Here is a 14522-nt window from a genome sequence, read left to right on the forward strand (position 1 = left end):
CTAGACGTAAGCTTTTCGTTTCATCGGCTTGATTTAAGAAATGTGGATGTAAACGTAAATATGCCCAAGTACGCAACAAAGTGTAAATTGAAAATTCTGTTTGCATTGCGTATAGATCAGGACTCGAAACAAGCTCCGTCATTAAATTAATGCTAATACTGCGTAAAAGTTTAAAATGTTTAGGATAGACACTTAGCATGTTCTTCTCTAGCCAATCGAATGCAGCCTTCTTAGCATTCAAACAACCATAAGCGCAACCAATATCATAATACTCCACAGCACTCTAAAAAAATTATATAAGTAAATAAAATATTTAATCAGAAAATCATTTATTTTTTACTTTTGCATTTATCGACTCCAACATAACTTCAGAACACTTTTCTATTATGCTTTCCAAATGAAATAACGTTGCTGTGGCCAATATTCCTACCACATTGTCTACTTCTATTTTAATATCGTCCGAGTAAAGTGAACCAAAAACCTCATCCAGTGCTAATGAAGAAAGGTTATTAAATATAAAATTAATTAATCTTTAAATTAAAAAATATTACCTGTTACAGTTATGCGTTTGTCTAAAATTTGAATGTTGACGAAATCCTGTGTGGACTCCATCCAAGATCCACTAAACATACTCTGGAAGTACGGACTTTGACTTAAATAAAGTTTATGCAGCCGCCACGTTCTCCCCAGAGCCATAACAGTAATGTCAGAATTTGCCTGTCCTTCAAACAAAGTTTTATAAATATACTTCGCAGTACTTAGCAGTTTCTTCCTGCAAATTTCAAAACAATTAAGACATTAAATATTAGTACATATTCCCAATACTCAAACAACTGAATTAACTCACTTTTTTGGCACTTCTAGCTCCAGATCTTTATCATCACTCCCGTCTGTTGGCTCCATAGGTCGCTTACGTTTCCGATCTAAAAACTTCGTTACACTCTCCTGCAGCGGCGTTGTTAGTTTAAAAGCCACGGTACCCATATTTTCGAAATAAGATTCTTCGAAATAGGCTGTAGTAATTGTCCACTTAACTTCCACTATTTGAAAAAATTTTTCTTGCTCCTTACTTGACTATCTACAATAACATAAATAATTCACTTTATAAACTGGCAATCAGTGGTGTTTCTTAATCTTATCAAGAAAAATATACATAAATTAGGTATATGGAAGATAAATTTATATTTCTATTTTAATCATTTTCATATTTTGATTTTTAACTCTATACCATTTAAACTATTTTTTTTTTAAGATAATGAAATACTTGTATTTAAATTTCTAGTATAAAAAAGTAGACCGGTAAAAATGGAGAAGCTGCTATAACTAAAGATAACTCTCCAGTGGTAGAGTAGAAAAACTTTACAGTTCACTATTTGTAAATTAAACTCTTGAGTTTAAAAAGTGATTGGGGCTATTCACAACAGCGGCAGGGGCGCTACTTCTAAAGTGTTACCAACACGGAATGCTGGGAATGTATGTGGTGACATCCATCCTTGATGAGTTATCACCCTCACCTTAAGATATTTTGGTGTATTAAACATAATGGATTCTTTTTAATTAAATGCTTTTCTTTGAATAGTTTTCAAAAATCACTCGTAAAATAAGTCTCTGTGTATGACACAGCATTAAGCAGTTCGGTTTACCTTGAAGAAATCATAATACAAGATCTGCGTTCTGTAGGGTACGGAACTGTAAAATTGCCCCTGCTTTTTCTTGCTTTTTCTTGTTTCAGAGAAATGTTAATACATCTCGGCAATTTTTAATGGAATCGGTCAGCATATCCTAGTTTAAAGTATACCCGCTTTTAATATTAGTAAAGGACGGTATGACGAAACACTTCATTGAAAAACTGCAGAGCTGTATAATCATTTTACGAAAGCAAGAAAAAGCAGTAGCAATTTTAAAGTTCTTAAAAAATTGTTAGTAGTATGAGCCCTAACTACTACTCCATATTGTATATGGATTTGTAATATTTTTTATTTACCGGAGATGGATGGATTCAATTATCATCAGTTGAATTCTATTGATGTAGCCAAAATTCTGAACCGAAAATAAAAATAAATTTTATTTTCTACTATAGTACAATTATATAATAGCTGACAACCGTAAAGATCAACGACAATAACATCCAGAGTACCACAAAATTCCACCCCATTAAGTTACTGAATATGGTTGTCATCTGCCTGGGATATTACTTTATTGTACAAGATAAAACGTATACGATAAACGATAAAATTAGTGTAACTTTTAAGTTGTAACGTAGACTATAGTAGATTATGTTTGGAACATGTCGACGAATACTTTTTTAGGGAAGTACGGCAATTAGTTATGTAAATAAGTTGAAGGCAAACGAAAGTCCTTTTTTAGCAATGATCTATTTATTTCGTCTATTTTTATTATACTATATTTTTCAATAAACTCAACCTACCAGTTCCCACAGTATTCGAAGCACTATTTTAATAATAAAAACTATGCACTTGACTACACCAAAAAGGTAATCTGCATAAGCAATCCATCTATTATTGAATACGTAAACAAACGAATATTGCATTCGGGTGATGTCATCCGTAAACATTAGAGACTGTTTCTACTTTATATATTGCACATTTTAAAGTTTTTACGAAAAAAAAACAGAAATAAAACGAACTCTATATATCCGACATTTTGGAACAAATAGTTACATGCACATGCTTTGCATAAAATTAATAAAATAATTGCGTTAAACATTTTGCAATTTGTAAATTAAAATTGCAAATTAAAATCAATTCGAAATGTTGAACTGCGAGTTGGGAATAAAAATAGGTTGCAATACTGACCTGGCATATCTGTAATAGCCAATGAGTCACGCCACCATTGCAATCTGCAACGCAGCTCTATAAAAATCGAAACGTCATCGGCATACGTTCTAAGTAGCAAAAATATTTGGAATGGGTAGGGCAAATCAGTTAACTACTTTGCGTTTCAAATGTCTGGATGAGATAAGAAGTTTATTTGGCATTAAAAAAATGATTATTGAAATATTGATAAGAAGCCGAGAATTTATATAAGTAAATCATTATGCGAGAACTATAAATCTTCCACTTATACAAAAGATAAGAAACACAGAATACTTCCACATACAGACTATTTATAGTAACTTCAGCGAACTGAAGTTTTGAAAACAGAGAAGAGTTGAATTTTGAGTGTATATTGGAAGCTATCGGGGGAATGTGTGATCATTTATATCAGTGTATATGCATGCGTGATATTTCATATAATGACACAGTTTGAAGCCAGGGTCTTTGACGAAATAAAAAAAGTTTTTAAAAGAGGCATTTTAACAGTATATTTAGAATCTCTACAATATGTTGGTTTAAAGTAATCTGGTAAAAATCAACTATCACGATAACCGTTTAAACAACAAGTAATATCTAATATGTATATATATTTTATATAAATATTTTTGATACAAACTCAATCTTAGCACAAAACCCTGATTCTCCCTTTAGTGCAACCAGTTAAGATATTATTTTGTACATCCAATTAGAAATGCAGTTATCGTAATTTAACCAAATGATTATGTCTTTGCATAAAATCGAACAAGATAAATTTGCATTGCCGAGAGGTTTTCTAGATCCATATCTAGAAATGTACGCACTCTCTTATGGTTCGATCTGAACTTTCCATTTTAAGGGCCAAAACTGACAAATGAACCCATTTACTTAAACAAAATAATGCCAGCATTCATATAAACATCTATAAGGTATTAGGAAGAGATAACGATCTGCAATATAAGACTTTAGCTGCGACAATAATCTATATTATTATTATACTAACAATCTATATTCCTAGTAATTTAATCATTAGGGTCGACAGGAGTCTATCAGCTAATAGACCCCTTGATTCATCCTGTTTCATTCAATACATTCGGTTAATTTCGCAAATACCTAATGATACACATTTGTGGCGCTTCTTCCAATACATTTTATTAAATATATAAAAATAAAATGGAATTGAATTATATATAAATAAACTACGATATAAATAACACTAGATTATATACAACATTATATTGAGTTGCAACTAATTATACGCTAAAAAGTTCTCTTTAGCTATAAGTTAGCTAATCTCATCATCATCAAAACATCATCTTTCTTTATAACCTTTTGATATATGCATCAGCTAATTAAGTTTGTAATTTTAAGTTTTAAGTTCAATTTATTGATTTATTTTTAGCTTTTTAAAAAAATATCTTGAATGTGAAAAAAGTTTACTTCCCCTAGCTGCGATATCGTACAAGAATGCAACGCCGAAATGTTGACCCAGTTTACGACATCGCTTTGAGATACTAATTTGGGTCACCGTAATTAATAGATTCTCGACATGCTAGAAGCTTTTAACTTGGAAAAATATACAGGAAACGCCAAATAATTAATTCAGTTTTTATATAAAAAAAAATAAAATTATGTGTAACGCATTTACAGAATATCTTTAAGAATTACACAAACTGTAAATGGAAAAAGGCAAGGTCAGATGCGTATCATAAAAATGAGGTGGAATCGTTTACATTGCGAAAGAAAAATATCGATTTGTTTACATAAATTTTATGTAAAAATAAAAGATATGTATACAAAAGTTTGTAACTGATTGAAACGAAACCAAAAAAAAATATTTTTGAAACATTGGTCTACCACATTGCTTTCGGGTGTGGGGCGAGACAGTGGTTCACCTGACATTTCAATGTTTGCAGACAATTGTAAAGGGCAAAAGGAGATGATACCATCGTAACGAAGGAATACAGTTTTGTTTATTGTGTCGGTAATAGTACAATAGATAATATGGAACCATTTTAGACTTAGCTAAATCTGATAAATTAAGATAGAAGACAAAATAAGTTAAATACATAAGTTTTGTTATCAATGATTTAATGTGGCGTTTGCGGATATAAAATACTCTGGATATTCAATTTCCATTAATACTCATCATAAATGCTGCCTTGATGATTCTATTTGAACCCTGGATCCAATTCTTTGGTATTTACCTTCAAATGTTGCTATGCCTGACTTCAGATGCAAAGTTACTTATCTCTAGTACTTACTGTTTCTTAAATCACTTAAATAATAGTTATTACTCTGTTTTCTCTCTAGTTTTCGGATTTCAATCTGTCTCCTTTCTTGTGTAGAAGTATTATCGCACCGATATTAAAAATCTATCTGAAGACTTTCTCCAATTCGTACATACAAACTATGAGTTAGCACATGATTTCATATTATATGTAGGCAAAAAGTATAAATATATAAAAAAAATTATTAAATGCTAAAGGTCCAATGACAGTCTTGTTTAACTTTATAAGATATTTTTACAACGAAGAGAGACATTTTTTTAATCAATAGAAAAAACTTTAAAATTAAAATAGTAAATAAAATTTCGAAAATTGAAATTATTTTATAAATTTTTTTTATTTTTTTAAATTTTATAGGGCTTCGTGTGGGTCAGATTTTGTAGGCGTCACAGTTACAAAAGCATTGAGAAGAATTGATTGAACCTAAACACACCCACTCCTTGTCTTTCTGTTTGAAGTAGTGCTGCAATAAATTAAGCAATGCAAGTCAATTATGCATTTTTTCTGTGGAAATCACAAACGCCAAAGTAAATTTTATACATAATAGTATAGCTTGTATTTATTAACAAATAATTATCATTTATTAAAATGAAATTATTAAATCCATAATAATTAATAATTAACCTATTTGTATATATTATATCGAGCTATATTTCATTTCGCTTTATGTGGATTATATGTTATATAATTAGATTTTATTCAGTTCTCATAGTAGAAAAATGTATCAAAATTGATCAAAATCAATCAAAATTGTAAATCATTCTATGCTTTATAAACATTTTAAATTTTTATCTTCTACTATCACTACTATCCGATACATCCATTTCAATCATCCATAGTCAAGCTGTCATCAGATCACTGATAGACACCTCAGCCACATCAAAAATAACTCAAAACTGCGTGCTTCTTTTAATAACCTAGCTAGGCTTGTTAGGGTTAAACTCATTTGGGTTCCTGGTCACAGGGATATCTCGGATAATTGCAGGGCAGATGAGTTTGCCAAGGCAGGCGCTCTTCTCCCTAAAATTCACTTCTCAGATATAGGCTATAGTTAAACTGGCAATTAAACAAAAATACCTGAGCATAGCCAAGCAATACTGGGCTGATGAACCTCATTGTTAAATATCTAGGTTGAACTAGTCAGCTACTTCAACAAATACAGAACCTGCTCACCATTACGGTATCTGTGCTGACGGATCATTGCGAAATAGGAAGACATGCTATGAGACTGGGTTTACCCTACAATGACTTTTGTCGAGGTTGTGGCTCTGAGGATGAGGAGGAGACCGTGCTCCATTTCATGTGTCAGTGCACTTCTTTAGTTAGAAGAAGATCAAAAATCTTCGGATCTCCTTTTCTCACAAGCCTGACTGAGCTGTCATCCTGTCACATAAGCGACATGGCCAAGTTTATAGAACTGTCAGGTTGGTTTTCCTTTACCTAATAGGAGAGTCGTTATCTTCGGCGTTGGCTGTATACTGATTGAAATCTATGTACGTACCAATGCTACTCCTGTGGTACTACAATCGGCCATTATTTGAACTCAATTTGGCTTTTTGGAATCAAGCCCGCCACTCCAACCTACCTACTATCACTATTTCTATTTTCTATAGAAGTAGTGATAGGAAAGTCTGCTTTTTTTAAGCTTAACAATTTTTGGCAAACATTAAGAACATAAATTGCTAATGTATCAGATAGATATATATACATCGAAAACAAAACTTCATTTTTTAAAACAAAACTAAACGTCCCGTCTTCACTTCGCTTGACAACAAAACCTACTTTGAATTCTCACGCATTTGCATTTGGTAGAAATCTGGTATTAACTGAAGACGTATCTACGCTCATATATTATTAATAAATTGTTTTTATATTTAAAAGCGTGCGGAAAATATTAAAAAATGCTTAATATGCTAGAAATATAATAATATACCGAAGACAACTGAACTATGTAAAATGACATCATAATCTTCCATTTGAAAAAGGATTAAGACGAAATGAATAAATTGTTTATATTGTTTATATACATATACATCTTCAGGCTAAGAGCCAAATATAGCATTAATAACATTGACTTAATTGTCGAAAAAATTAATTAATTATGTAAAGACATCTTGAAAATTGTTTTTATGGATGTGGATTGTCGCTATGGAGTAATGGTTTCTATGGATGTTGATGATATATACGTATGAAGTCTATCTTCAGTTTTTGTTATTTACATTAAAGGAAATAAAAGAATTTATATTAAACAAAATATATAAAATTGAAATTAATTGTAGGCTTGAAGTAGTACCAAAATCTAATGACTTCATCATGGGACGAGTTTGTTTGTTTGTTTATAAAGTCAACAAAAGCTATTAAATTATCTGTGAACAACCAACTATGTATTTTATTTACCATTTTTAGTTTACAACCCAGCAGAAGCGGATTAAATTTATACAAAACAAACCTCAAACGTGTAAATAATGAATTTTGTAAACAAAAAAGTAAACAAATTTCAGATAAAAAATAATAGAACGCCATAAACAGAAATCAAAAATGAACTGAACGCACACAAAACGAACATTTCAACACTAAAAAAAATTAAAAATAAAACTTTGAAGCTTTTTAGGCGACGAAGAAAAACCGTGTCAAGGGCGCTCAAGACGAGTATTACATGTATTCATGACTTCAAGTGACGTAAGCAATTCGAAGCAAAGCTTCTATCCAATATGAAGTTTATGTACTGGCACACACTACATCCACACTCACTTGAATTACATATGACATGAACGACGGCAATGACTTTGAAATAACTTAGATACCCACGGAAATAATCCACTTCATTATGAGAAGCCTAAGAGTCGTACTGGTACAAATCTCACTGGCATATGAAAACTCAAACCAAAATTTTACCCTAATGTCTATAAAAAATAGTATTCCACATTAAAATTAAGATAACCCAATAAACTCTGTACTGCCGATCTCTTAGTCTTTACTGAGCGAACCTCATTTTTTGACTAGTATAGTAAATACATATTCTGATTTCAGAAACCTCATATATTTGAATGGAATTAAACGAGTTAGCTCTGTTTGTATATAAGTTTTTTGTTCCAAAACATATTTTGGAGTTTCCATAAAGATTATATAAACTTATACAAAGCAAAGATACTCGTAGTAAACCGAAGAATTTGTCTAGAAAAGAGTAAATAAATTAATTTTGTTGCTATATGTCCGGATTAAGTCATCTTTACATAATAAATTGTTCAAATGTTTAAACATTTGGGATTTACTGTCGATATGACTAAAAAATAATGATAATATAAATAACTTTATAGCACATAATAAAGTAATAGGGATCCAAGTATTTACTAGTTTAAATATCAATTATACCTAGTCATGTTTTAATTGAGGCGCATATGCGTTTAGCAAAGTTCGGTTCTATAGAAACAGCATAAATGGAACACTAGAACATACATATGTAAACTTGAAAATGGAATTGGTAACGCTGTTATAATACAAATATAATTATGTATAATATAACTGAATTAAATATTTATATTTAAAATTATTTATTAATATTTGTATTATTTTTATGTACATATAACATAGGTAGAGCATAATAACACGCAAATAATACAATAAAAAATTGCGCATTTTCCCATAACTGAACTATGTTACTAGATACTCCGGCCTACAGATACTATCTCATAGCGTAGAAGATAGAAAAACCAGAACAAATAATCAAAAAATTAAGCAATAGTTGAAGGCCAACCAGTTAAACATGATTTTATGTGCTTAAACATTTGCACTCTTGACATCATGTGCCGCCATTGGAACCAATTTAAGTGGATTAAAATACAAGCCGCCAGTCTAAGTGTTTGCTAATATCGGTAAGAACTTATAAACATAAATGTGAGACCAGACAAGAATTACTGGCGTTAAAAATAAAGTGTATCGAAGCAATTAATCTAATTTGAAAAATCCATGAAGCAGCCAAATAGAATACCCTACCACCAACTATGGTACTATGGTATGGTACTATGGAAAATGGTACGATATAAATGTGCAAATTACTCAAATTACTTCATAATCAAATTATTTGATATTCAAATTATTTAATATTCGAATTATTGTAATTCGAATACTAAAATACAAATTTTTATTTAATAGTTTAAATTATTCGAATATATATTGTTTAAGAATATTGTTTATAGAATACCATGAACTTTTCAAACTATATTATCATATTCGAATAATCGAAAAATTTACATTATTCGAATATGACAAAAAAATTTCTTTAAGGTGCTCAGGTGTTTCCAAACTCGATATACTATATAAAAATATATCATACGTTCAAATTTAATTGTTTAATTTGGCTTCTATTTGTGAAAATCTCAAAATTTTGACAATATACAATCTTTTTTACTAATGTAGGTATGTAATTGCTAATAGATGCCCTCACAATAGGTCTTACATATATATTAAAATTTTGCATATATTTGAAACATAGTTATTATGTCTAAAATGGCATAAAGGCACAGAGCATTATTTCAAAAACTATCCGTCATACTGTTTTCAGGCGTAAAAAATGTTTAAAATATATTCAAAGGTAATGAGTACCTCTTTAATCGTTAAGAATCTACAGGTTTATGAATACAGTCTTGATACCAACCAAAACAATCAAGTCCTACCTTATAATCATAAAATTCCACTACTTACAGCCAGGTTGTTAATCGCTTCTATTGGCAGCTTTGAGTAAAGGCTTTGAAAACAGCATTTTGCATAGAAACATTGCATTTGATATCTTATAGTAAGTTTTTAAATTTATTATAATAATAGGAATTTATAAAACAAAGATTATAGCAGTGGAATTAAATAAAAGACGTAAGTATCAGGTTTGAATACACTACATCTGCCGTCCGTTTCTCTAGAACGATACTCTGAAAGCTTGCAAATACGCTTCTACTGCAAATTCTGCTTCTGTTTCAGTGTAATCACTTTCAGGTATCTTTATACATTTTTCTATATAGTTTTACCGTGTGTATGGGTACTGAACCCACCCATTAATGATAATAAAGTTCATTTCTTGTGAAACTAGAAGGACATTGACATTGTGAAACCAGTTTTAGCTAAATGAAATAGACAATAACAGATAAAATAATATATACATATGACATGATATAGATGATATATAATATATTTTTACGTTGTCTATGAAAGAAGAATAAATAAGTATTATTTATTGAGTATTAATTTACTCATTTCTTTTCTTAAAATATGTTTTATAATTCTCATTTGATAAGAAATATATGTGAACAAAACAGATTTACTACTATTCAAAATGGCTCTATTAAAAAAGACTACTGACTCTCACTGCCTTCACTTTTTAGATGGAAGTACAAATAACCATACCCGCTATAGAGTATTTCGACCAGGAACCGGTTTCATGTCTGCTGTGTACTTATTTCCCAATTATGGGTAAAAAAAGCGCATGTAGTGCAAATGAATTACGTCATAATACGATAAATAGTAAATACGGAGACAAAAAAAAAGAGAAAAACTACAAAAAGAAACAGTGAAAATATGAACAAAGTCGGTAATTGTGTAGAAAATAAAAGTAAAAACAAAAGTGCTACAAAGGCGTTTTTTTCTTAAACGTTGATTGTTTACTTTCTGCGTTTCAAGCAGTTTCTTACCCAATTTTTTTATATAAAATTTTGAACTATTTTCAGGTGTTGATAACTAATGTGATGAGAGCACACATTCAAAATTTGAAATCATCAATAACGACACAGCAGGTCTTGACAAATGGAAGAGAACGCGTATCATTTCGTATGCGGCACACGCAACTCGATTACGAGTTTGGGCTCTGAAGCTCAGTTTTGCGGCTTTGTAGTTTCGTTTGGATATAAGAAATCAATATAAAATATTAAAATAATTTATAAATTTATAATTTTTGTCTTGATTTTGAATTAAAAACTAAACGAATTCTCAAAAGCTTGAACAAAATTTATTCTTAACAATTGCTTTGTGAAGCGTTACAAATGCCTTCGAATGCCTTCAAGAGAAAACAAAGAACTTGTTTTATTTTATTTTTATAAAATTTTTAATTTTGAGCTTTGATGTCAAACACGAAGCTCAATGCTTAATTACGTTTACATTTTTAAAACATTTATTTGACTCGAGATATTAAAAGCAAACAATTGGTTTGAGGACACTGCTACGAAGTGTAGGCGATGAAGCTTCCTCCAATGTACAAGGTTGCACATTGGACGACAGTAAAGAATTGATTAAACATACACAGAATTCAATCGAAACATATCTAAAAGTTCAAAATTATACGATGATTACATTAGGTCTATAAAGAGTGTAAAATATAAAGGTACATTATCATCATTTCCATTAATTTATATTCTAGCGAAAATAGTAACTGCCTCCACAGCAACTACTAGATACGTAGTAGTATTCTGAAACTGTTAAGTGTCGAAGCTATGTTCAACCTAACACTTATTTCATATATATTTAGGTTTATCCTTTCATACCTTCTGCGTTAAACGATCCATCATTTGTTTAATGAGTTTCCGTTTCACTTTATTGTTCTTCGAGTCATACTTTTACCGCAAGCAAGTAATGGTTTGACGACATTCACTTGAAATAGTAAATTTTTCAAACTTCTAAATCACTTAGTACTAAAAACTTTATTCCAACAAATTATTAAATTATTTAAGAAACCATTTCTTTAATATATTGGACTCTTTGGAAAGTAATTTCATTTTTTCTCAACATATGGCTTAATTCTATTTTTTCACAGCTAACTTCATGCCTAAAACCCATTAACATCATATATTTTAACAGCTAAAAAAGCAAGATTTGCTAGTAAAAAAAATTGGAAGAAATTTATCCAAAGTGTATGGAGAAGATATAACGACCGATTCCAGTGACAAAGCTTCGATCCGACAATTTTGAACTTGCACAAGGTTCTGGAAGGTCACTTGATACCTACTTCAGATCGTTGAGAGACAAAATTGATCAAATTCGACCCTTCACAACAATTTGAAACGCCTAAGTTTAGTTTCAAGGTTTGACAGTGAGTACCTCATGGTGTTAATATTTGTGAATTGCTTCTCAAACATCAAAAACGGATTCTTCATTTTTTTTAAACGGATCTTTTTTAAACTGAATTTCCCCATTATGATTTTTAAAAACTGGGTACAATGAATAATATATTATTCAATAAAATATATAATAAAATAAGAGAATAACTTTTTATTTTCATAAAATAAAAACGAAGAAATTTTAAATAGATTAAGTAGTTTAAATAGATGTTAATATAATATAAACTTTTATCATAACAAATTAAATAAAATGGAAATGTTTTTATTATTTCTATTTTAATTAAAGTAAAAAATTTTATTTTTTAAACATTTTAATGTTCCCAGGGGAGTTTAAATTATGTAGCGTTTTCTATGCGCTACAAATCTACATGTCCTGGGCGCTTTTGCTTTACTGTAACAGCTCTTCTATGCAGAAACTAAACTCGAGACCTTTATCTGTGCTGTAATAACTGTCTCAGTTTAAAAGCTGTAATATAATGTTTCTTATATCACACAAACCACAGAAATGCTTTTTAAGCCTTCACTTTTATTCTGTATTTGTATCTGTATCTGTGTCTCTGGCTAGCCTTAAACCTCAAGCAAGTTAAACGTACTCCACTCGCATTTACCATAGATATGTAAATACTTTAAACTTTGTGGATAAACAGAAAGAAACCTGAAACGCAACAAAACACACAAAACGAAACGAGCATCGAACCATGGACACACCAAACTCTACCATGTCTGAGACATGAGAAACCAAAGTCTTAGACCGCACGACCAAGACGACGTATCGCTAGCAACGAGCGAAAAAAATAGAAAATATCAAATGGAAAACGAAATGAAAATTCAGAGCGAATGGAGCGAAATTGTTTAAACTTTGGCACGTTTGAAAAATAAATTTTTATTTGCATTATTAAACATTTTTATTATAAAATATATAAATTATTTTTCTTCAATTTGTTATTGTTTTTTGTTTCAAGTTCAACGACCCGACGACCCGACGACAGCTGTTTGGGACTAGTGTGCGATAATAAATAGAACAGGCGATGAAATTATCGTTCATAGGTACACACTAAAATATGTCGATAGAGCAATTAAAGTAGAAAGCGAAAATATAAAGCAAAACTCAAGATATCTTTCTAGGGAACTACAAGACGACAGACGACAGACACGATTATCTTGCGGGAAAGATATAAAATATCGATAAGGTTAAGTGCGTTTTTTTCCATACGTAAACATTTTTTTTTTTTTTCTCAAATAATATAAATATATAGGTCTATGTTAGCTAGATAAATATAAGGTCTATATAATTTTTAAATTTGAATAATTTAAATGAAAACGATATTTCTAAATATCTAAATAAATGACAACTGTCTTCATAAAAAGAACTCTCCATTTATTGTCAATAGGCTTTACGTCGCTTAAAAAATCTTTGATTAGACATTTTATATAAGTTCGATCACGAATTGTTATTGATTTAAAAAAAAATCTATAACATTAAAAAGGTGTTGTCCTATCACTTCTTCAAAATAATCATATAAGAGAGATTCGTTTGTAGACTATAAAGTGTTGTATCTACTATTTTTAATTTTCCCAAAAAGGTTCGTGATTTCTACATGTCCTTATTTGTTATTAACTACTCATTTCGATTTACTAGTAATAGTTCCCTTCTGCTCGAAAGATTTTACATTCTTCAATTTGTAAATAATTAATATAATATGTTTCATTGACTGGCTATGTCTGATTATCTACATACTCTAATTCGATTAATTCTTGGCAAACATTTTTATAAAAAGCAGCAATACGTATTCTATACTATACTCTTCCCTTATTACTGAGGATAATTATAGAAGACATTGCGTCGCTTAAGATATGTTCTATAGCAACAAAAATTTTGTTTATAAGATAACACTTAGCACTGATAAAAATATTTTAAAGTAAGTTTAAGCACAAAATCTCACTTCAATCAGACTGAAGTATATTTTGCAAATTCCAAACAGTTGAAATATACGCTTATACGAATACTATGTATATTACCTCCGTCTGTTGTGCAAATTTATATTTTTTCAATTTCAGAAAAGAAATTTTTATTTTGGAAATTATCTCATTTATATTTTTAATATCTTTTATTTAACTTAAAAGTTTATGTTGTTTTGGTAAACTGATAATATGATGTCACACACTTTCAACAAAAATAGTTCAGTTGCGTTTTCATTAAGTAAAAATTAAGTAAAATGCCAACAACAGACCCAGAGCTGCGCAGAACCATTAACACGACCAACTCAACAACGCGATCATCAAAATGCGACTAAAGCAAGAAAAACCGTGAATACAAATTGGGG

The 14522-nt window shown here is 30.1% G+C and overlaps 2 protein-coding genes across 2 annotated transcripts in view; one reads left to right on the forward strand and one right to left on the reverse strand.

The window, feature by feature from the left end:
• Positions 1-1177, reverse strand: part of LOC119683382 (protein germ cell-less-like) — a 6992-nt gene extending 5815 nt beyond the window's left edge. Inside the window, exons 1-4 of the mRNA XM_038097042.1 lie at positions 848-1177; positions 552-772; positions 341-492; positions 7-283 (exon numbers count right to left, since the gene is read on the reverse strand). Coding sequence (XP_037952970.1) covers positions 7-283; positions 341-492; positions 552-772; positions 848-984 — 787 coding nt within the window. The 5' untranslated portion in view covers positions 985-1177. The remainder of the gene's footprint in view (positions 1-6; positions 284-340; positions 493-551; positions 773-847) is intronic.
• Positions 1178-7257: 6080 nt separating this feature from the next.
• LOC119683399 overlaps positions 7258-14522 on the forward strand; it is a 9853-nt gene continuing 2588 nt past the window's right edge. Inside the window, exon 1 of the mRNA XM_038097062.1 lies at positions 7258-7287. Coding sequence (XP_037952990.1) covers positions 7258-7287 — 30 coding nt within the window. The remainder of the gene's footprint in view (positions 7288-14522) is intronic.

This window comes from Teleopsis dalmanni, chromosome 2, assembly GCF_002237135.1.
Source record: "Teleopsis dalmanni isolate 2A chromosome 2, ASM223713v2, whole genome shotgun sequence".
NCBI lineage: Eukaryota > Metazoa > Arthropoda > Insecta > Diptera > Diopsidae > Teleopsis > Teleopsis dalmanni.